Source organism: Aotus nancymaae, unplaced genomic scaffold, assembly GCF_030222135.1.
Source record: "Aotus nancymaae isolate 86718 unplaced genomic scaffold, 86718_ANA_hifiasm-v0.15.2.pri h1tg000028l, whole genome shotgun sequence".
Classification (NCBI taxonomy): Eukaryota; Metazoa; Chordata; class Mammalia; order Primates; family Aotidae; genus Aotus; species Aotus nancymaae.
In genome coordinates, this window is record NW_026988441.1 from 6,056,590 (window position 1) to 6,080,718 (window position 24,129).

Sequence of the window (24,129 nt, forward strand, 5' to 3'; positions counted from 1 at the left end):
CTGTTGCCTGGGCTGGAGTGCAGTGGTGCAATCTCAGCTCACTGCAGCATCTGCCTCCCAGGTTCAAGCAATTCTCCCGCCTCAGCCTCCCGAGTAGCTGAGATTACAGGCACGTGCCACCACGCCTGGCTAATTGTCTGTATTATTTAGTAGAGACGGGGTTTCAATATGTTGGCCAGGCTGATCTCAAACTCCTAACCTTGTAATCCGCCTGCCTCGGCCTCCCAAAGTGCTGGGATTACAGGCATGAGCCACCTTGCCTGGCCAAAACTTAAAAATTAGCTGAGTATGGTACCACATGCCGATAGTCCTAGGTACTTGGGAGGATAAGGTGAGAGGATCCATCCTTTGAACCCAGGAGTTCAAGTCTGCAGTGAACTATATGGATCATGTCACTGTGTTCCAGCCTGGGTGACAGAGTGAGACCCTGTGTCTGAAGAAAAAGTAATACAAGATTTAAAAAATTTTAATGTTGGCCAGGCGCAGTGGCTCAAGCCTGTAATCCCAGCACTTTGGGAGGCCGAGGCGGGTGGATCACGAGGTCAAGAGATCGAGACCATCCTGGTCAACATGGTGAAACCCCGTCTCTACTAATACAAAAAATTAGTTGGGGCCGAGGCGGGTGGATCACGAGGTCAAGCGATCGAGACTATCCTGGTCAACATGGTGAAACCCCGTCTCTACTAAAAATACAAAAAATTAGCTGGGCATGGTGGCGCGTGCCTGTAATCCCAGCTACTCAGGAGACTGAGGCAGGAGAATTGCCTGAACCCAGGAGGCGGAGATTGCGGTGAGCCGAGATCGCGCCATTGCACTCCAGCCTGGGTAACAAGAGCGAAACTCTGTCTCAAAAAAAAAATAAAATAAATAATAATAATAATAATAAATAAATAAAAATTAGTTGGGCATGGTGGCGTGCCTGTAATCCCAGCTACTCAGGAGGCTGAGGCAGGAGAATTGCCTGAACCCAGGAGGCAGAGGTTGCGGTGAGCCGAGATCACGCCATTGCACTCCAGCCTGGGTAACAAGAGTGAAACTCCGTCTCAAAAAAAAAAAAATTTTTAATGTAAAAGGAGGGAGAAGGATATAAACATATTTGCAGCCATCGTCATCTTTTTTTTGAGACAAGGTTGCCCAGGCTGGAATGCAGTGGCATGATCTTGACTCATTGCAACCTGTGCCTCCTGTGTTGAAGTGATCCTCCCTCCTCAGCTCCTGAGTAGCTGGGATTACAGGTGTGAGCCACTGCGCCTGGCCTGATCATCTTCTATATATTGATGTATTTCCTTTCAGCCTTTCATTGCATTTTTAAATTTCTAGAACTAAAGGTAGAAATTTGTGTCTTACTTTTATGTTTTTAACCTGTCATTGAAGTTTAAGCATTTTCTTGAGTAACACAGAGCTCTCTGGAAGCTGTGTCTCACAAGCGGTTATCCAGGTGACCCAAATGTGCCAGTGCTGCCTTGGCGCCCACCTACTGCCTCTGCTTTTGAAAAGCATGCTCCTTCCCCCTCTGAAAGAAGACTCCAGTTTTCCCTCTCTCTTCCTCTCTTTCACTGAACTTTTTTATTTTATCAGCATACTCCTTGCCCGTTCTCTTGTATTTGAAGAGCCAGCAGACGTTCAGAATGGCGGGAACTTGGAGAGCAAGGAGAATAGCCCCAGATACAAGGTAGAACACCATTACCATTCTTTTGCTGGAGATAGAGCAGTAGGCAGAGCTGGACAATGAATAAATTAACAATAAATAGATAATAAAATCAGGAGACCAGACATACCATGAAGGAAAGTAAAGAGAAGAGTGGGGCCAGGCGCGGTGGCTCACGCCTGTAATCCCAGCACTTTGGGAGGTCGAGGCGGGTGGATCACGAGGTCAAGAGATCGAGACCATCCTGGTGAACATGGTGAAACCCCGTCTCTACTAAAAATACAAAAAATTAGTTGAGCATGGTGGCGCGTGCCTGTAATCCCAGCTACTCAGGAGGCTGAGGCAGGAGAATTGCCTGAACCCAGGAGGCGGAGGTTGCGGTGAGCCGAGATCGCGCCATTGCACTCCAGCCTGGGTAACAAGAGTGAAACTCTGTCTCAAAAAAAAAAAAAGAGAATAGTGGGTAGGCAGGCACTATTTTAGATAGGGGGACAGGGCTGGCTGTGCACAGTTGCTCATGCCTGTGATCCCAACACTTTGGGAGGCTGAGGTGGATGGATCATGAGGTCAGGAGTTCAAGACCAGCCTGGCCAGCATGGTGAAAGCCCGTATTAGCTGGGTATGGTGGCGCATTCCTGTAATCCCAGCTACTCAGGAGGCTGAGGCAGGAGAATTGATTGAACCAGGACCTGGGAGGCGGAGTTTGCATTGAACTGAAATTGTGCCACTGCACTCCAGCCTGGGCTACAGAGCAACTCCGTCTCAAAAAAAAAAAAAAAAAAAAGATAGGAGGACAGGGAAGGCATCTCTGGTGAGGCTGTATTTGAGCAGAGATCTGAGTGTCTTGTTTTTTTTTTCCCATTGGAGTTTTGCTCTTATTGGCCAGGCTGGAGTGCAATGGTGCAATCTCAGCTCACTGCAACCTTCACCTCCCAGGTTCAAGTGATTCTCCTGCCTCAGCTTCCTGAGTAGCTGGGATTTCAGGCATGTGCCACCACGTCTGGCTAATTTTGTATTTTTAGTGGAGATGGGATTTCTCCATGTTAGTCAGGCTGGTCTCGAACTCCCAACCTCAGGTGATTTTCCTGCCTCGGCCTCCCAAAGTGTTGGGATTACAGGCGTGAGCCACTGTGCCCAGCTATCTGAGTGTTGTACAGATTAGAAAGCTCAGTAAGGTACAGTAACTTTTCTAAGGTTACAAGGCAGATTTAGTATTAAATTAGATTTTTCTTTAATTTGGAAGCCCTCTGCAAATAGTACCTCAGTGTTCTTAGAAGTCCTTTGATTTCAGGCTGGGTGCAGTGGCTCATACCTGTAATCCCAGCACTTTGAGAGACTGATGTCGGTGAATCACTTGAGGTCAAGAGTTTGAGACCATCCTGGCCAACATGGTGAAACCCTGTCTCTACTAAAAATACAAAAATTAGCTGGGCATGGTGGTGTGTGCCCGTAAGTCCAGCTACTCAGGAGGCTGAGGCAGGAGAATTGCTTGAACCTGGGAAGCAGAGGTTGCAGTGAGCCGGGATCGCACCACTGCACTGGGGCCTGGGCGACAGAGTGAGACTCTATATGAAAACAATAAAAGAAAAAATATCCTTTGTTTTCAGGGATTCCTGACTCTTGGTTGGTCTCTCTCTCTCCCTATCCCTTGCATGAAAGCATTTATTTTCTTTCTTTCTTTTTTTTTTGACATGGAGTCTTGCTCTGCTTCCCAGGCTGGAATGCGATGGCCTGATCTCAGCTCACTGCAACCTCCGCCTCCTGGATTCAAGCAGTTCTCCTACCTCAGCCTCCTGAGTAGCTGGGATTGAAGGTGCACACCACCACACCCAGCTAATTTTTGTATTTTTAGTAGAGACGGGGTTTTGCCATTTTGGCCAGGCTGGTCTCCAACTCCTGACCTCAGGTGATCTGCCCACCTCAGCCTCCCAAAGTACTGAGATTACAGGCATGAGCCACTGCTCAAAGTCATTTCTAAGAAGTGAAACTTAAACAAGAGATTTTTTTTGTGCTTTGAATGTCAGTGGTTGGGATAGAAATGAAGTTTGCTTTAAGGAGAGGTTGAGAATTATTTTGGAACTCGGTAATTACTTGACTCTAAATCTAAAATCTGAAATCTCTAAATCTAAAATCTACGGGTTTTGGTGTCCTTAAGGTCTTTTCAGGAAGACGAACCCTCCTTTGCAGAAGCTGGAGCTGCCCCAGAGAGTCTGTCTGTGATGAAGACAGAGACCCAGCCTTCGACATCCTCACTGGCAAACACCTCATTGACTGACACAGTCATTTCTGACAGTGGCTCAGGAAGTCAAACATGGGAAGACAAGGGTCCGGTGACCTGGGATGCACCATCTTGGACTTCAGAGGCCCAAGTTTCAGCGACCCGGATTGCAAATGCTGAGGCCTGGAAAACCCATGCTATGGAGGCTCAGGCCAGGACCGGTCAGCCCAAGCCAATTTCTATACCAGAGGTGGCGCCTGCCTCAGTCCTGAAGCAGAAACCCATATATGAGAAGGTGCAGATGATAGAGAAGGAAGAGAGTGAGGTCCTCTATGCCCGTCCATTCTGGTCCAGCAAAGCTGAGTACATTCTCGCCCAGGTGGGCTTCTCTGTGAGGCCAGATTATCTCTGGCGCTTTACCTACCTGTGGCTTAACAGTGGAGGCTGTAAGTCTGGGGATCAGGAAACCTGGGTCCACAAGGGGCTAGCAAACAGAGTCCTAGCCAGGCTTTAAACACGAATGTCTCTGAGATACGTAGAGGCCGAAAACCTGGTACTCTGAGCAGCATAGGTGCCAGGTCCCTGGACACCTAGAATCACAGGGGTAGAGGTTCAGGGTATCTGAACATGGGGATGGCTGAGCTGGAGGCCTCGGTCCAAGATGGACTGGAAACTAGGTACCGGGTCTTCCAGGAATTGGGGGCCAGGGGATTGGACATTTGGGATTGTGAGAGATGTAGAAATGGGTGAGCCTGGCCAGGTGTGGTGGCTCATGCCTGTAATCCCAGCACTTTGGGAAGCTGAAGTGGGCAGATCATGAGATGGTCAGGAGATGGAGACCATCCTGGCTAACATGGTGAAACCTTGTCTTTACTAAAAATACAAAAAAATTACCTGGGCACAGTGGCATGTGCCTGTAGTCCCAGCTACTTGGGAGGCTGAGGCAGGAGAATCACATGAACCAGGGAGGCGGAGGTTGCAGTGGGCCAAGATCACACTGCACTCTAGCCTGGGTGACAGAGCAAGACTCTGTCTCAAAACAAAAGGAAAAAAAAAAAAGAAATGGGTGAGCCCTGTCACCCTGGGGGAGGTCATTGGTAGGGAAACTGTTTTCCTGGGCTCCTGAAGCAGTCCAGGCATTGAAAGACGAGATGGTTCTCAGAGTCTCTCCTGAATCCTCTTCACAGGCAGTTTTGTAGCTGTCTACATCTTCATGCTGTTCCTAGTCGGGGTTCCTCTTCTCTTCCTGGAGATGGCAGCTGGTCAGAGCATGCGTCAGGGTAGCGTGGGTGTATGGAAGATCTTTGCCCCCTGGATTGGTGGTGTGGGGTATTCCAGCTTCATGGTGAGGAGCCCTTGGCTGCCCAGGCCTGACTTTTACACCCCACCCCCATCCCAACCCTCTTCCTGAAATGTGTCCCATGAGTACTTCCATGGGTCAAATCCCTTTGGTTCCCCAATCCTCTCTCAAGTCCCCTCCCCTTTCCTGTCCCTGCTCTTCCTCCCCAGCCGCTTCCTCCTTGGCCCCCAGGTGTGCTTCATCATTGGCTTGTACTTGAATGTGATGAATTCCTGGACCGTCTTCTACATGAGCCAGTCCTTCCAGTATCCTGTTCCATGGGAGAAATGTCACTTAACGGCGAACTCTAGTGACTTTGGTGAGGAAGAGGTGAAAGAAGAGGAGAAGGGAAAAATGGGAAGGTAGAAGGGAATTGGGAGGAGGAGAAAGGAATGGGGAGGGACAAGGAAGAGGAAGACAGAAGAAGGAAAAAGAAATGGGAGGAGGAAAGAGGAAAGGGAGGACAAGAAGAGGAGGGGTTACCTTGTCTAGCAGGCATGTCCAAAGCCAGGTCCCCCCAGATCCTGCATGTGAACCGACAACACCCTCCATGTACTTCTGGTACCGGCAGACGTTGAAGGCCTCAGACAGAATTGAGGATGGTGGGTCACCAGTCAGCAGTCTGGTCCTGCCCTTCTTTATTTGCTGGTGTCTTGTTGGTGCTTTCATGATCAATGGGCTTAAGTCCACCGGGAAGGTGAGCCATCAGTGTTGGATTCCTTGAAATTCTCAGATGCTTTAGCCCTCACCTGACTTTGTTACTTGTTGATTTCCTAATTTCTTACTCCTCTGGCCTTTAACTCCCACTGGCCCCTGAGCCTTGCTGAACGCTTTCTTCTAACTCCTACTCATTTCTGACTCAGAACTTTTGATCCCTCCTGACTGTTAGTTGACCCCCACTGGTACATGGTTGCTGATATGCCCCACTCTCTATTCAGGTCATATATGTCTTGGTACTGCTCTCCTGTTTCATCATCATTGGGCTCTTCATCCGGAGTCTACTGCTGGAAGGGGCAAAATTTGGCCTTCAACAGTTGGTGGTTGCCAAGGTGAAATCTGTCTTCCTCACTCCCCCATCAGGCCTTGTAGGGCACCACAGCTGCCTATTCTTAGAACTTGCTTTCCCCATTCTTTCTTTCTGTATCTCCCTCTCTCCTCCCCGAAACGTTTCTGTTGTAGTTGTCCTCTGCTCCTTCTTTTACAACCCCCTTGTACTTTTATCTCTTTTAGATAGCAGACGTGTACAATGTGAGTGTGTGGTCTGTAGCAGGGAGTCACGTTTTGTTTAACACAGGCATAGGCCTTGGCTCCGTTGCCTCCTTAGCCTCCTACATGCCCCAGTCCAACAACTGTCTCAGTGATGCCTTTCTCGTGTCCTTGATAAACCTGCTCACTTTGGTGATTATCACGTCTTTCAACTTCTGTGTCCTGGGCTTCTGGGCGACAGTCATCACACATCGCTGCTGTGAGAGGTAAGTTCAGCCCCTTAGTTGAGCATCCCCCCACCTTGTGCTAACTGGCAGCAGAAGTGATGGGTGAGGACAGGAGACAGAGCCATTAATTCTGTCTGGGCTAGTCAGATGGGGCCTTCCAGAGGAGGCCACCCTGAGTTGAATTGCTCCCAGTAATCTTTATTTTTTTATTCTTTTTTTAATTTTTGAGAATGGGGTCTCTTGCTATATTGGTCAGGCAGGTCTTGAACTCCTGGGCTCAAGCTATCCTCCTGCCTCTTCCTCCCTTAGAGCTGGGATTACAGGCATGAGCCACCGTGCCCAGCCTCTCCCAGTAATTTTAACTCTCACAAATAACTACCATTTTCTTCTAGAAGATGCCTGGGCATATACATGTGTACATGTGCAAGAGTTCTTGACAGTATATAGTTAGGAATGGAATTGCTGAGTAGGGTATGCTAACCTTCAGTTTTATCATATATTGTCTGCTTTTCAAAGTGGTATGATGCATTACCCTCCCATCGAGGATGTGTGAGACTTTCATTGGTTTTACTTTTTGCACAACACTTGATTAAACTTGATTGGACTTTTAAATTTTTTCCAGTCTGGTGGCAGTGTAATGGTATTTTTTTGTGTGTTTTCAAAAAAAACCCTTTTATTATGAGCTATTAAATACATATAGAAAAATGCATAAAACAAGGCCAGGCACGGTGGCTGGTGTCTTGTTGGTGCTTTCATGAACAATGGGCTTAAGCCATTTCATGGGAGGATTGCTTGAATCGAGGAGTTTGAAACCAGCTGGGTGAGACCTCACCTCGAGCAAAAAAACAAAAAATGTATAAAACAATGTATAATGTAAAGAACTATGAAGTAAACATCCCCAGTATTAAGAACTAGAATAACCCTAGGAGCTCTCCATGTATCTTTTTCAAATCGTAATCTCTTTACTGCCTCCCAGAGGTAACCATCATAAAAGTCAGGAAAGTGGTTACTATATTGCTTAGATATGCATACATAGATGTTAGAATATAAGGAAAAAAAGAATTAATCATCATCAAAGTCAGAATAGCGATTAGTTCTTTGTTTTTCTTTATATTTTATCATCTATGTATGCAGAGCTAAGCAATACAGTTTAATTTGTCCACTTATATAAAGAAATACAGTTTTTCTGTTTGTTAGTTTTGTTTTTTTTTGGGATGGAGTCTCGCTGTCACCCAGGCTGGAGTGCAGTGGCGTGATCTCGGCTCACTGCAACCTCTGCCTCCCGTAAAGCAGTATAGTTTAGTTATCTGTTCCCTCACATATACATTCTCTTTGCTTACTTTTCTGCTTTATTTCTCTCATTCAACATGTTTGTAATATTTATCCATACTGTGTATAACTTTAATCTGTGCTTTTAAAATGCTGTATAATATTTCAGTATATGACTATACCACAGTTTTAAAAAATCCATTCCACTATTGATGACATTTGGAGTCTTTCCAGTTTCATGCCATTGAAACAGTGTTGCTGTAAACATTCTTACGCATGCTCCTATGTACTACATATGTGCACATTTTTCTGGGATAGATGAGTTAGATTGTCGAGGCATAGTTATCTATTCTTAGGTAACAAATCACCCTGGAAGTAAATGGATCAAAACAACAGTGATTTATCTTATGATTCTGTGGGTTGGCTGGAAAGTTCTGCTGTGCTTGTGTGGGTTCACTAACATGGCTGCGTTCAGCTGGAGAGTTGGCTGGAGAAGCCCAGCAGGGATGGCACTGCTCTTTTTTTTTGAGACAGAGTTTCACTCTTGTCACCCGGGCTAGAGTGCGGTAGCCTGGTCTCAGCTCACTGCAACCTCTGCCTCCCAAGTTCAGGCAATTCTCCTGCTTCAGCTTCCCGAGTAGCTGGGATTACAGGTGCTCGCCACCACACCCAGCTAATTTTTGTGTTTTTAGTAGAGACAGAGTTTCACCATGTTGGCCAGGTGAACTCCTGACCTCAGGTGATCCACCCACCTCGGGCCTCTCAAAGTTCTGGGATTATAGGCGTGAGCCACCGCGCCTGGCCGGCCCTGCTCCTCTTTAAATGGTGTTGGCTGGATTTACTGCTGTTTGTAGACATAAAAGTCAAGATAGCGGTTACTATATTGTTTAGATATGCATACATAAGCCAGCAAGGGCTGTTCACTTCCATGAGGCCTCTCCATGGGGCTAGTTTGGTCTTCACATGGCAGCTCACAGAGCACAAAGGCAGACTCAGCAAAGTGTCTTGAAGGGAAGTATAGGATTGCTTCCATTGCCGCTACATTTCTTGGTTGAAGGAAGTAAAAAAAAAGCCACCCCAGGGTGGACATGGTGGCTCATGCCTGTAATCCCAGCACTTTGGGAGTCCAAGGCGGGTGGATCCTGAGGTCAGGAGTTCGAGACCAGCCTGACCAACATGGTGAAACCAATTCCATCTCAACTAAAAAAAAAGAAAGAAAGAAAGAACGATAAAAGGCCATCCCAGATTCCAAAGGTAAAAGATAGACTTTACCTCTTAATTGAAGGAGCTGCAAAATGTTGTGGCTGTATTTCTTCACTCTACCATGTATATCTATAACTTCACAGATGATGCCAGATTACTTCCCATAGTGTTTGTGCCAATTTATAATTGTATGTATATGAAATATATGTATGGAAGTTCTCATTATGTCACTCTTGCAAATACTTGTATTGTCATAGTTCAAAAATTTTGCCAATTTGGTAGGATTGTATGGTTTTAATTTGTATTTCTCTGGTTATTGATAAAGTTACATATCTTTTGATATATTTATTGGCCGTTAGATTGTCTCTAGCAAAATGTGTGGTCAAGTTCATTTTTGCCCATTTAAAAAATATTGGATGATATTTTTCTTTGAGTTGTTTATATATTCAGGATATGTTGTCATTTTCCAGTTGTACATATTAAAATTCTTTTCTCCCAGCTGGTGGAGTGCATTGAACCTCCCAGATTCAAGTGATTCTCCTGCCTCAGCCTCCCAAGTAGCTGGGATTACAGGCATCTGCCACCACGCCCAGCTAGTTGTTCATATTTTTAGTAGAGATGAGGTTTCACCATGTTGGTCAGGCTGGTCTTGAACTCCTGACCTCAGTTGATCCGCCCACCTCAGCCTCCCGAAGTGTGAACCACCATGCCTGGCAGACAAAGTTTTTAAAGGAAAAAATGAAGAGGTTAACATAATTGTTTTGAAATAATTTTCCTTGGCTACAGAGATAATAACAAAGGTGACAACAGTCCAAGGTTGGATAGGCATTTGTTGGGCAGATGTTTCTGCAGGAGTATTTTTGTGTGTGTGTAAGGTTGCAATGGCCTTTATGCACGGTTATAATTTTTGTAGTTTTTGTAGTTATTTTTAATCAGGCGTATAAGCATGAGAACCCTCTCTTCATGGCCTTCCTTGACTCAATTTGCTAGGGCTTTCTTTTTTTTTTTTTGACAGAGTTTCGCTCTTGTTACCCAGGCTGGAGTGCAATGGTGCGATCTTGGCTCACTGCAACCTCTGCCTCCTGGGTTCAAGCAATTCTCCTGCCTCAGCTCCCGAGTAGCTGGGACTACAGGCGCACACCACCATGCCCAGATAATTTTTGTATTTTTAGTAGAGACGGGTTTCACCTTGTTGACCAGGATGGTCTCGATCTCTTGACCTCGTGATCCACCCTCCTTGGCCTCCCAAAGTGCTGGGATTATAGGCATGAGCCACCGCGCCCAGCCTCTTTTTTTTTGAGATGGAGTCTTGCTTTGTTGCCCAGGCTGGAGTGCAGTGGTGCAATCTCGGCTCACTGCAATCTCTGCCTCCCGGATTGAAGCAACTCTTCTGCCTCAGCCTCACGAGTAGCTGGAATTACAGCTGCCCACTACTACATCCAGCTAATTTTTGTATTTTTAGTAGAGATCACGTTTTACCATATTGGTCACACTGGTCTCGAACTCCTGACCTCAGGTGATCCACCCACCTCGGCCTCCCAAAGTGCTGGGATTACAGGCGTAAGCCACTGAACCCAGCCTTGCTAGGGCTTTCTTAACATTAGTGACTCCATTTTATTCTAACGACTTTCACATTTCCCCTTTTGATCAAGATCTGTCTCCAAAATCATCACTGATCAAACATTCATATTTGTGTTTTGATATCCCTCGATGTCAGGATGAGCCTTTCCCAGTTGCTGGTCTCATGTCACATTCAGGGGAATGATGGGTGACTTGGAGTCAGTGTCAAAACTCTTTAGCCACATTTGAGCAACAAGGGACATTTGAAGGGAGTATCTTTTAGGTTAAATCTCTGGGTTCCATTATTAAGGTCAATTTTGTCTTTTTCATCATCTTTTGTTATTATCTCAAAGTGTCTAGCTGGGCCAGCATTATTTTATTAGGAGTTGTACTTCTGTAAAAATGTAACAAGTGACAGATATAAAGTTTTTTGTTGTTGTTTGTTTTTTAAGATGGAGTCTCACTCTGTTGCCAGGCTGGAGTGCAGTGGCGCGATCTTGGCTCACTGCAACCTTTGCCTCCTGAGTTCAAGAGATTCTCCTTTCTCAGCCTCCTGAGAAGCTGAGACTACAGGCGTGTGCCACCACGCCTGGCTAATTTTTGTATATTTAGTAGAGACGGGTTTTCACCGTGTTGGCCAGGATGGTCTCGATCTCTTGACCTCATGATTTGCTCACCTTGGCCTCCTAAAGTGCTGGGATTACAGGCGTGAGCCACTGCACTCAGCCAGATACGAAGTTTTATAAAGGGCAAATACAAAGTAAAATTAATAGTAATGTGATAATAGTTTTGTGCCCCACACCTAGGTTTAAAGACCACCACTTGTATAAATCAAATGACTGAAAGGAATTGGATGAGACCTGTTGTAACTGTGTGGCCTTTCTTATTTTGTGTATATGGATCTCAGCTTTTCCCAGAGGAATTTATCCTGGTATAGCATGTAGTATTAGCAAACACAAAGACATTTTCTTATTTAACCAATGGGTACTAAAATATTTCTTAAGTTAGGTTCTGTTACTAGCAGAAGGTATTGATTGTGAAATTTTAATTATACCATTTTCCTGCTAAGTAAAAAATAGCATTAAGGGGATAAAAGTCTCATTATGATATGGAGCCTTGTTCTTATGTCTTAGGAAAGCTTTCTACTGCATGAAAACATCACTTTCTCCTCCTGATTTGTAGTTTGAATGTCTCCGGTTATAGTAGTTTGGTGAACTTTTTGTGTGGCCCATACATCAGGAACGAGGCTTGTTCTGAATATTTGTCTAGTTTCAGCTTATAGGGCTTTAGGAACAGAGCAACTTTTGTTTTGAATTGGAGAGTAGTAGCCAAATATTGGAGGAAATTAGGAAAATTCAGGATCTAGTCCAGTCTGCGGGTAGATAACAAGAACTTGAAAACAACACACACAGCCACAATCTAATAACAGATGTGTTACAGTTTTTCTTTAGAAACATTTAACTTTTTCTCTACATTGATGGTATAGGAACCTCAGATTTTTTTTTCTCTGAGATGGAGTCTCACTCTGTCACCCAGGCTGGAGTGCAGTGGCTCGATCTCAGCCCACTGAAATCTCCGCCTCCCAGGTTTAAGCAATTCTCCTGCCTCAGCATCCCAAGTAGCTGTGATTACAAGCACATGCTACCACAGTCGGCCAATTTTTGTATTTTTAGTAGAGACAGAGCTTCACTGTGTTGGCCAGGCTGGTCTTGAACTACAGACCTCAAGTGATTTGGCCACCTCGGCCTCCCAAAGTTCTGAGATTACAGATGTGGCTGAAACCTCAGATTTAAAAACTTCTTGAGGCAAGGAAGTCAAAACCAAGGCAGACTTTAAATTTTACCTGCAGTTTTAAGGTTCTTGGGCCTGCCAGGTGGTGAAAATTTTTACCCACTCACTGTAAGCCTAGGAACTCTTGAAGGCAGGCATTGATTGATAGATTGATTGTATTTTGTATGTTGTCCAGTCTGGTCTCAAACTCCTGGACTCAAGCAATCCTCCTACCTTGGCCTCTCAAAGTGCTGGGATTACAGGCATGAGCCACTGTGCCTGGCAGAATATTTTTAAGTTTCAGTGACTTTTTTGATGTATCTGGATGTGGACTTTTGGGGTTTATCCTGTTTAGGATTCACTGAGATTCTTGAATGTAAAGTGTTATGACTTTGCCAGATAGGGGAAATTTTTAAAAAAATATGTTTAATATTTTTCTCCGATTGGGGGCGGTGGCTCACACCTGTAATCCCAGCACTTTGGGAGGCTGAGGTGAGTGGATCACCTGAGGTCAGGAGTTGGAGATCAGCCTGGCCAACATGGTGAAACCCCGTCTCTACTAAAAATATGAAACGTTAGCTGGGTGTTGTGGCAGGTGCCTGTAATTCCAGCTACTCAGGGGGCTGAGGCAGGAGAATTGCTTGAACCTGGGAGGCGGAGGTTGCAGTGAGTGAAGATGGCGCCACTGCACTCCAGCCTGGGCAACAAGAGTGAAACTGCGTCTCAGAAAAAACCAAAAAACTTTTTCTCCATGACATTTTTTCTGTTATTCTTTTTGACTCTGATTACATAGATAATAGGCTTTTTGTTATTGTCCCCCAAGTTTCTGAGTCTCTGTTCATTTTTTCCACTCTTTTAAAAACACTTGTTCACATTGGATACTTTCTGTGGATTTATCTTCCGAGTCACTGACTCTTTCCTCTGTCATCTTCATTCTGCTGTTTAGCCCATCAAGTGAATTTTGAATTTCTTACTGTATTTTTCAGTTCTAAAATGAGATTCTTTAGAACTATTATTGTGAATTCTTTGCCAGGCAGTTAGTGGATCTGCAGTTCTTTGGAGTCAGCTAATGGAAGTTTATCGTTTTCCTTTGTTGTTGTCATGTTTCTCCAATTCTTCATGATTTTTGTAGTCTTGAGAAAAGCATTTAAAGAAGCATGAACTTCTTCCAGATTTTATGAACTGGACTGGCAAGGAAAGACCTTTACGTGCATGGGAGTTGAGGGAGAAGAGTGGTGCTCTCTGGCAGTGGGTCCAGTGGCACAGAGTGCCAACTGGGGGGGCGCTTGTGGTGGGTCCAGGTTGGAGGGACACAGAGCCTTGTTAGCACAGGCAGCTGGGGGCTGTATTTTTGGCACCTGCGTGGTCTTTGGTGGCAACAGCTGTGGGAGGTCCACAGTGGCTGTGAACTTCCCACAGAGTTTTCTGGGACCTCAGCTGTGCTTCTTGCCTAGCAGCTAGGGGCCAGGACTCATAGCAGTGGAGGCTGAGGTCAGTGGTGTGCACACACTCTGCTGTAGAGGCTGGCTGTACGTGGCAGCATGGCAGCAGAGCTAGTTGCAGGCTCATTGATAGTGGCAAGGGGTGGAGTCATAGGCAGGGGCTGGGGTTGACTAAGGGCATGCACGTGGCAGTGGGGGCTGACAGCTTGTGCCTAATTGCAGGGGCCTGCTGCGGCCTAGCCACAGAGGTCAGGCCATCTGCATGTACGTGGGCAGTTGCAGGGCTGAGCTGGAGGCGTGTGCGCACACGGAGCTGTGAGGCCAGCTGAGGTGCAAGCAAGATGCTGGAGTTAGAACCTGGGAATGAGGGAGGTCTGGCTGTGTATGGTAGCTGTGCTGGGTCCTTGGCTCAGAGCACTTGTAGAGGCAGCAGCTGGGGTGACTCTACGGAGGAGGGATGTTGGCTTAGGCACCCAGAGAATGTGATGGCCACTGGGATGGGTGCCTGGGTCTGGGTGACCATGGTATTGAACAGCTTAGGCAGTTCCAGGGATAGACGAAGGAGAAATTAGAGGGCCAGGCCCCTGGAGACTCTGAAGGTGGAAAAAAACTTCAGGGCTTTGCTGCTGCAGTGCTGGCAGTGGTTTCTTCAGTTGTGAATGCTGCTTGGTGCCTCTGCAGAAAATGTTGCTGGCATCAGCCATTGGTAACATCAGCGGGTCCTTGGTGGTGAAAACTGTGAGGAGCGGCACCGTGGCCATGAGCGCTGTTGAGGGCCTCACCACGGAAGTCCCCTAGAGTCCTGTGTTGAGAAGACCACTAGGGGTCGCTGTGGCTCCCACCAGCATGGCTGATGCGGACAGCCTGTTCCACTTCTTGGTTCCCCATCATCTCCATATGTTTCGGCGATGCCAGTTCCCGCTAAAATGTGAGTCGAGTGAAACTGAAGCTGCTTGGGCAGTGTCCCAAAACGCTGGGGAAGCTGGTTGTACGCCCTGCTCTCATTTTCCCTGAAAGAAGGATATGCGAGCCAGGGAATTCCCTCTCCATGCTGAGTAGTGCTGGCTCGGGGGATGGGGTGATGTGGGCAAAATGGAACTGTTCTTTCCACCCTGTCTGTGCGGATTTCTCTAGGGTTCTTTCTCCGGCTGTTGCTGAAGCTGACTTCTCAACTCTTCCAGAGTAATTTTTTTTAGACTGAGTCTGGCTCTGTTGTCCAGGCTGGAGTGCAGTGGCACCATCTCTGCTCACTGCAGCCTCCCAGGTTTGAGCAATTTTCCAGCCTCAGCCTCCCGAGTAGCTGGAATTACAGGCATGTGCCACCAAGCCCAGCTAGTTTTTGTATTTTTAATAGATTGGCCAGGCTGGTCTCGAACTCCTGAGCTCTAGTGATCCTACTCCTCGGCCTCCCAAAGTGCTGGGATTACAGACATGAGTCACCGTGCCCAGCTCAGAGTAATTTTTGTTCATATATAGTTGCCAAATTGTTGCATTTTATGGGGAAAGGAAGGTTGGCTCCCTTCCTCCGCCATCATGGTAGGAAGTAATTGGCTCAGTCTTCCATCTTACTTTGCTATTTGTTTCTCCTGGTCTCTATTTCTTTTTTTCTCTTTTCTTGTCTTCTTTTGGATTGATTTAGTAGTTATCATTCCATTTTTTTCCTCTGCTAGTTTGGAAGTTATCTACTCTGTTTTCTGTTCTTGAGTGATTTCCCCACAATTCACAATATGCTTTCTTAATTTATCGATGTCTAAAGGTAATCATACTTCACTGTTCAAGATAAGGGCTCCAAAACTCTTTATATCCACTTACATGCATTCCTAAGTTACATTTGAATGTTATATCATGTTTTTGTTTTGTTTTGAGATGGAGTCTTACTTTGTTGCCCAGGCTGGAGAGCGTGGTGTGATCTTGGCTCACAGCAACATCTGCCTCCTAGGTTCAAGTGATTCTCCTGTCTCAGCCTCCCAAGTAGCTGGGATTACAAGCGTGTACCTCATGTACTTTTATTTCATATTTTATTAAAATTCACAGACATTATTGTTTATTTGTTTGTTTTTTTGAGAGGGAATTTCACTCTTGTTGCCCAGGCTGGAGTGCAATGGTGCAATTTTGGGTCACTGCAACCTCCGCCTCCCAGATTCAAGCAATTCTCCTGGTCAGGCTGGTCTCGAACTCCTGACCTCAGGCGATTCACCCACCTCAGCCTCCCAAAGTGCTGGGATTATAGGCATGAGCCTCCGTGTCCAGCCCATTATTGTTTTATTATATAGCTAATGTTCAATTAGATGTACTGCTTCCTATTTATTGCTTTCTTTGATGTTTATTCTGTCTTGTATCCTGGCCCTTCCATCAGGGGTTTCCTTTTACTTAAATATCCTTGAATTATTCTTTAGTGATGGTCTGCTAGTGGCCAGTTCTTACTTTTCTTTTGAAAATATCTTTCACTGTGTTTTGAAATCTATTGTATCCGGATATAGATTACTAGCTTGACAGTGCTTTTTTTTCCTACCACATTGAAGATAGCCCACTATCTTTCAGCTTTCTTTTTCTTTCTTTCTTTTTTTCCCCCTGACACTGAGTCTCCCTCTGTCACCCAGGCTCTTGCCTCACTGCAACCTCCGCCTCCCGGGTTCAAGTGATTCTCCTGCCACCACGCCTGGCTAATGTTGTGTTTTTAGTAGAGACGGGGTTTCCCCATGTTGCTCAAGCTGGTCTCAAATTCCTGTCCTCAAGTGATTGGCCTGCCTCATCCTCCCAAATCCTGAGGTAACAGGCAGTTTCAGAGGGTACATCTGCAGGTTTGTGACATGGGTAAATTGTGTGTTGCTGAAGTTTAGGCTACAAATGATCCCATCACCCAGGTAGTGAGCATAGTACCCGATGGGTAGTTTTTCAATCCTCATTGCTCTCCCTTCTTCCTCCTTCTAGTAGTCCTCAGTATCTGTTGCTGCCATCTTTATGTCCATGTGCACTCAATGTTTAGCTCCCACTTATAAGTGACAACATGTGGCATTTGGTTTTCTGTTCCTGTGTTAATTTACTTAGGATAGTAGCCTCCAGCTGCGTCCATGTTGCTGCAAAAGACATGATTTTGTTCTTTTTCATGGCAGCATAGTATTCCATGGTGTGTATGTATCACATTTTCTTTATCCAGTCTACTATTGATGGGCATCTAGGTTGACTTCATGTCTTTGCTATTGTGAATAGTGCTGTGATGAACATGTGAGTGCATGTGTCTTTTTGGTAGAATGATCTATTTTCCTTTGGGTATATATACCCAGTAATGATATTGCTGGGTTGAATGGTAGTTCTGTTTTAAGTTCTTTGAGAAATCTCCAAACTGCTTTCCACAGCGGTGGAACTAATTTACATTCCCACCAAGAGTGTATAAGCATTCCCTTTTCTATGCAACCTCACTAACATCTGTTATTTTTTCTTGTTAATAATAGCCATTCTGATTGGTGTGGTGAGAAACCCACCAATTAGAACGTTGTGAGAAACCACACCAATCAGAATGACTATTATTCTCTCTCTTTCTTTTTTTTTTTTGACGGAGTCTCACTCTGTTGCCCAGGCTGGAGTGCAATGGCACGATCTCGGCTCACTGCACCCTCCACCTACCAGGTTCAAACAATTCTCCTGCCTCAGCCTCCCGAGTAACTGGGACTATAGATGCGTGCCACCACACCCAGCTATTTTTTTGTATTTTTAGTAGAGATGGGATTTCACCGTGTTAGCCAGGGTGGTCTCGATCTCCTGACCTCATGATCTGCCCGCCTCGGCTTCCCATAGTGCTGGGATTGTAGGCATCAGCCACCGCATCCTGCCTACATTTTTTTCTATTTAGATATCCAGTTATTCTAGCACTATTGGTTAATAAGACTATTCTGTTTTTCTTAAACTGCCTTGGTATGTTCGTTGAAAATTAGTTGACCACAAGGTGTTTCTGGGCTTTTTTCAGGATCATTAGTTAACATGTCTATTTTTTCCTTTTTTTTTTGAGACAGAGTCTTGCTCTTGTTGCCCAGGCTGGAGTGCAATGGCGTGATCTCGGCTCACCACAACCTCTGCCTCCTGGGTTCAAGTGATTCTCCTGCCTCAGCCTCCTGAGTAGCTGGAATTACAGGGTTGCACCACCATGCCCAGCTAATTTTTTTTTTTTTTGAGATGGAGTTTCACTCTTGTTACCCAGGCTGGAGTGCAATGGCGCGATCTCAGCTCACCGCAAACTCCGCCTCCTGGGTTCAAGCAATTCTCCTGCCTCAGCCTCCCGAGTAGCTGGGACAACAGGCGTGCACCACCATGCCCAGCTAATTTTTGTATTTTTTAGTAGAGACTGGGTTTCACCTTGTTGACCAGGATGGTCTCGATCTCTTGACCTCGTGATCCACCCGCCTCGGCCTCCCAAAGTGCTGGGATTATAGGCGTGAGCCACCGTGCCCGGCCCCCTAATTTTTGTATTTTTAGTAAAGATGGGGTTTCACCATGTTGGCCAGGCTGGTCTCAAACTACTGACCTCAGGTGATCTGCCTGCCTCGGCCTCCCAAAGTGCTGGGATTACAGGTGTGAGCCACGGCACCTGGCCGGCTCTGGTGTTTTATATCTGGCCTCCACGGCCTCCTTTTATATCTGAAAAGTCATAAAATTGGAAACCGCGGGTCCAGTTTGTTTTATTTGGCATACATCTTTGGGACAACGTGTCTTTGGAAGGCCCCTTTCTCCACTGCTTTGCCTGTACTTCGATTTTTGCCTGATAATTCTTTATTATCTTGTCAACATTTTTATTTCATTAGAAGATTTAAAAATATCTTCCAGCCTTTTAAATTATTTCCAGTGAGAAAATTGGTTCAAATCTCTAGCTTAGTACTGGGATAGCATATAGTATTTTATTTTCTAAAATGTGATCAAACTCTACTTGCTTGCCTTTTGCTTTTATCAGTGAATCTTGGCAAGCCGTCCATGGCAGTTCTAAAGCGCAATGAGCTGAATATTTAAGGATTTGTAAGAGTTTGCCAAGTGAAGAACGGTGGTGGGGGTGGAGTTGGTCTTGTGTGTGAGAGGAGAGGGTATTATGGGCCCTGAAGCTCTAAGTAGTTAAATCTGGCCAGAACATGGAATGTGCAGAGGGCCATAGGGGACTATGAGGCCAAAATGGTCAGCAGGGCTCACAGCAAAATGTGCAGGCATCAGTTGCTCTCACACAGCACAACTCCGTGGGAACATTATGTGCATCATAGTCTGTGCGCTCCTGGACATGCCGTAATAGGAAGTTTATTATTATTTATTTATGTATTTATTTGAGATGGAGTTTCACTCTTGTTGCCCAGGCTGGAGTGCAATGGCGCAATCTCGGCTCACTGCAACCTCCGCCTCCCAGGTTGAAGTGATTCTCCTGCCTCAGCCTCCCGAGTAGCTGGGATTACAGGCATGTGCCACCATGCCCGGCTAATGTATTTTTAGTAGAGACGGGGTTTCTCATGTTGGTCAGGCTGGTCTTGAACTCCCAACCTCAGGTGATCTGCCTGCCTTGGCCTTCCAAAGTGCTGGAATTACAGGTGTGAACCACAGCGCCTGGCCAATAGGAAGTTTAGAAAGTTGACTTTTACCCATTAGTCTTGGCGGCAAGGGAAAGTAGACAGTGAATAAGAGACCTCATCACTAGAGCGGAGACCACAGAGTCCCCAAGAAGACTGTAGAAAATACTTCTGCTAGGATCCCCCATGGTCATAGATTCTCCAGGATTATACAAGCTAATTCACGGCCCTGAAGGTGTGTGCCTTCTAGGTTTCATCCCAGCTCTATCTTGCCCAGATCAGTAATGCTAAGCCAGTGATAGCCTTTTTCCTCTTGAAGATAAGGGAACAGGAGACTATCTTCTACTGGGCCAAATGGTTCCATCTGATTCAACCTCCTCTCCCCAGGAATGCTGAAACACTTTCAAACTTGATAGCCCTGGGGAAACTGCCTACTGCTGCCAACCCCCCTGCCAACCTGCATGGTAACCCGACCTCCATCTACAACACCTGGCTCAATGGCCTTCCCCTGAGCATCAAAAGCATGGTTCTCCAGGAGGTGACTGAGTGCAACATAGAGACTCAGTTTTTGAAGGTCAGAAAAAATAGCTGGGGGCAGGGGGCAGGGTGGCAAGAGAGTTCCTGAAAGCCTTTGGGACAACAGAAAGTTTAGCTTTTTTTTTTTTTTTTAAGAGACGGAGTCTCACTCTGTCCCCAGGCTGGAGTGCAGTGGCATGATCTCGGCTCACCGCAACCTCCGCCTCCCAGGTTCAAGTAATTCTCCTGCCTCAGCCTCCCAAGCAGCTGGGATTACAGGCATGCACCACCACGCCCAGCTAATTTTTGTATTTTTAGTAGAGCCCTTGGTTTCACCATGTTGGCCAGGATGATCTCTATCTCCTGACCTCAAGTGATCTACCTGCCTCAGCCTCCCAAAGTGCTAAGATTACAGGCATGAGCCACCACACTCGGCCACAATTTTAGCTTTTATTAGGGCCAGAAGAAAATTCTGAGGCCGGGCACGATGGCTCATGCCTGTAATCCCAGCACTTCGGGAGGCCGCGGTGGGTGGATCACGAGGTCAAGAGATCGAGACCATCCTGGCCAACATGGTGAAACCCCGTCTCTGCTAAAAATACAAAAAAATTAGCTGGGCACAGTGGCACGTGCCTGTAATCCCAGCTACTCAGGAGGCTGAGGCAGGAGAATTGCCTGAACCCAGGAGGCGGAGGTTGTGGTGAGCCGAGATCGCGCCATTGTACTCCAGCCTGGGTAACAAGAGCGAAACTCTGTCGCAAAAGAAAAAAAAGAAAATTCTGGAAGCACCAGGATAATGTGCAGCTCTAATAACACAAAGTACTATAGCTTGTGGAATAGCCTTCCATGGATAACTCTAGCTGGATTGATTTTCTGTTTCAGAGGCTTCCATTGGAGATCTGATATTCTCAGTGATCCAGGGATTTTCGGGAGTTTTCCAGGGAAGATGGAATGTCCACTTGTCTGTATTTTTTCTTATTGTTTGGTTCAATGATACTTTAACACCTGTTTGTTCTCTCCTTGCAGGCTAAGGAGGGTCCAAAGTTTGTATTCCTGTCCTTTTTGGAAGCCATGTCCTTCCTTCCTTTGTCTGTCTTCTGGTCTTTCATCTTCTTCCTGGTGTTGCTGGCCATGGGGCTGAACAGCGCGATGGGGATCGTGCAGGGCATTGTTACTCCACTCCAGGACAACTTCTCTTTCTACAGGAAACATACAAAGCTGCTCATAGGTACTCTGACTAGGCCCTGCCCCTCACCATGACCCTGACCCCTGACACCACTGGGATTCTTTTTTTTTTTTTGAGACAGGGTCTCTGTAGCCCAGGCTGGAGTGCAGTGGTATGATCTCGGCTTACTGCAGTGTCTGCCTCCTGAGTAGTTGGGACCATAGGCATGTACCACCATGCCCAGCTAAGTTCTGTAGTTTTTGTAGAGATGGGCTTTTGCCATGTTGCCCAGGCTGGTCTCAGACTCCTGGGCTTAAGTGATCTGCCCACTTCGGCTTCCCAGAATGCTGGGATTACAGATGTCAGCCACCGCGCCTGGCCACCAGCCCTAGTCTGTGACCTCTATTTAACCCTCGTCACTCAGCCTGACTTCTAACCTTGATCCAGATCTAATGTTTTCTCCAGTGGGACTCTCAACGCTCATGTTCGTGTGTGGCCACTTCTTCATTCGACCTTCAGGGATCTACTTCATCAGACTGCTGTCTGACCACTGGATAGTCTTCCCCATCATTGTCATCGTCACATTGGAAACCATGGCTATATCCTGGGCCTATGGGGCCAGGAGGTGATGTCTTAAGAAGCATGGGACTATATCCCACTAGTGTGACATAGGGACTCTTAATTTCAGGACCTTCTGGGAAATCTTTTTATTCATTCATCCATCTTCATATATATCTTGGGTGCTGCATATATGTCAGGCACTGTTTTAGTCATTAGGGATAGGGACATTGAATAAAAAAAGTATTCCTGTTTGCAGAAAACTTACATTCTAGTGTTCTAGAGAGACAATAACCAAATTAGCAAATAAAGAATAAAAACATTGGGAATAAATATAATTGATGGGAAAAATCAAAGGGTGAGGTCAGATGGCCCACAGTGGGAGTGTGTGTGGGCACCAATCCAGACAGAACTTCAGGAGGGCCTTTCCAGTAAGGTGACATGTGAGTAGACTCCTGAATGACAGGAGGGAGGGAGTCATGACAAGATTTTGAGGCAGAATATTCCCTGCAGGGAAACAGAAATTACCAAGGCCGGAGGTAGCATAATGCCTGGTGTTTTTGAGAAACAAGGAAGTCAGAGTGGCTGGAATAGAAGATATTAGGATATGAGGCTAGAGAAGTAATGGGGGCCAGACCATGGAGGATTTCTCCATGTGAGTCAGGGTGGTCTTCAACTCCCGATTTCAGGTAATCTGCCCACCTCGGCCTGGCATTACAGGCATGAGCCACCACACCCAGTGACATTATATTTATGGGATGAATGAAAGAGACTTGGCTTTTCTCCTGAGGGCATTGGATACCCATGGAAGGTTCTTGAGCAGGAGAGGGGTGTTGGAAAAATTTTCTTGGGTTGGAATAGAAGACTGACTAGGGAAAAGATGAGAGAGGATGAGACTTGTGATGAAACAGGAGATTATAGATACAATAGGATGTCTGAAAGATGCCAAGGTTGGGCTGACCCTGCCTCCAAGGTGGTAAGGCCTGACTGGGCATCCCACAATCTGGTGGCCCTTCCCCAGGTTCCTCGCAGACCTGATGACCCTGTTGGGCCACCCCATCTCTCCCATCTATGGTTGGCTGTGGCTCTGTGTGTGTCCAGTTGCGCTGCTAATCCTGTTTGTGACCGTGATGGTTGATCTTTGTATGCAGCCCGTCACCTATGTGTCCTGGGACTCGAGCACTGTGAGCCTCCCCCAGGACCCAGAACCCCTTTGGGAGTGGGGACCAGACCTTTCAACTCACTCATGGTGAAAGAACCCAGTCATCTCATTCTCTTACTGCCTGAAGACTCATTAGTCTTCTGCCTTGATTCCCCACCCGCCCTTCCCCTCCACAACCCTTCCTCTTCTCTTTGGGACTTTCATATTCTGAACCTTTTTCTCCATCTCTCCACAGTCAAAAGAGGTGCTTCAACCATACCCATTATGGATACTGCTCTTGATGGTCACCCTTTTTGCCATTGTCATCCTCCCTGTCCCTGCATACTTGGTATACTGCCTCACACGTGGGATTCCCTTCAGGACTAAGAGCGGAGAGGGGCCTATAACAGCCTCCACATCCCTATCCCTAAGTGATGAGCTAACGCCCAGTAAAGACGTTCAAAAGGAAGAAATTCTACAAGGTGATGAAACGGAGTACCCATCAACTTGTCGCGTGACTTCCTAACTTCATTCATTTGGCTTCATATCGCATATCCCTCAGAACATCCAATAGGCAACTCAATATCAGCTTGCAACTGTTGATATCTCTGGATCCAGAACCACTGTTACTTCCAAAAGGAGGGGCATTCTTTGGGGAGTTCATGGGGTCTGGCCTCACAGTCCCCTCCTGGGTCCCATCTTCCCTAGTTACCACCATCATTGTATTTTCCCACCCTCTTCCTCAACACACACACAAGCACAACTCATACACAATTCTGATGATGCCTACTGTCCTGCTGTCTCTGAGGTTCCTGTCTCCTGGAATGGAGCTGAAGGAGTAATGTTGGTCAATAAATCATTCTACTGGAACTCCAAGGACTGGATGTAAGCAGATCTTTTTTTTTTTTCTATAGATGTCTCAGATGTTCGGTCTTCCTGTCACAAGGCTTCCAGTCTGTATTTGTTTTCACACTGCTGGCAAAGACATACCTGAAACTGGGAACAAAAAGAGGTTTAATTGAACTTAAAGTTCCACATGGCTGGGGCGGCCTGAATTATGGCAGGAGGTGAAAGGCACTTCTTATATGGCGGTGGCAAGAGAAAAAATGAAGCAAAAGTGGAAACCTCTGATAAACCCATCAGATCTCATGAGACTCACTATCGTGAGAATAAGATGGAAAAGACCAGCCCCCATAATTCAGTTAACCTCCCCCAGGTCCCTCCCACAACATGTGGGAAATCTGGGAGATATAATTGAAGTTGAGATTTGAATGGGGACACAGCCAAACCATATCATTCTGCCCCGGCCCCTCCAAATCTCATGTCCTCA

General features: G+C 46.2%; 1 protein-coding gene across 1 annotated transcript in view; it reads left to right on the forward strand.

The window, feature by feature from the left end:
* Positions 1–23,672, forward strand: part of SLC6A16 (solute carrier family 6 member 16) — a 48,876-nt gene extending 25,204 nt beyond the window's left edge. The window contains exons 2-13 of the mRNA XM_064381056.1: positions 1,579–1,672; positions 3,804–4,312; positions 5,054–5,211; positions 5,398–5,524; positions 5,727–5,902; positions 6,144–6,254; positions 6,436–6,677; positions 19,807–19,993; positions 20,962–21,163; positions 21,566–21,725; positions 22,680–22,842; positions 23,056–23,672. Of these exons, the coding sequence (XP_064237126.1) occupies positions 1,579–1,672; positions 3,804–4,312; positions 5,054–5,211; positions 5,398–5,524; positions 5,727–5,902; positions 6,144–6,254; positions 6,436–6,677; positions 19,807–19,993; positions 20,962–21,163; positions 21,566–21,725; positions 22,680–22,842; positions 23,056–23,325 (2,399 nt within the window). The 3' untranslated portion in view covers positions 23,326–23,672. The remainder of the gene's footprint in view (positions 1–1,578; positions 1,673–3,803; positions 4,313–5,053; positions 5,212–5,397; positions 5,525–5,726; positions 5,903–6,143; positions 6,255–6,435; positions 6,678–19,806; positions 19,994–20,961; positions 21,164–21,565; positions 21,726–22,679; positions 22,843–23,055) is intronic.
* The last annotated feature ends 457 nt before the right edge of the window (positions 23,673–24,129 follow it).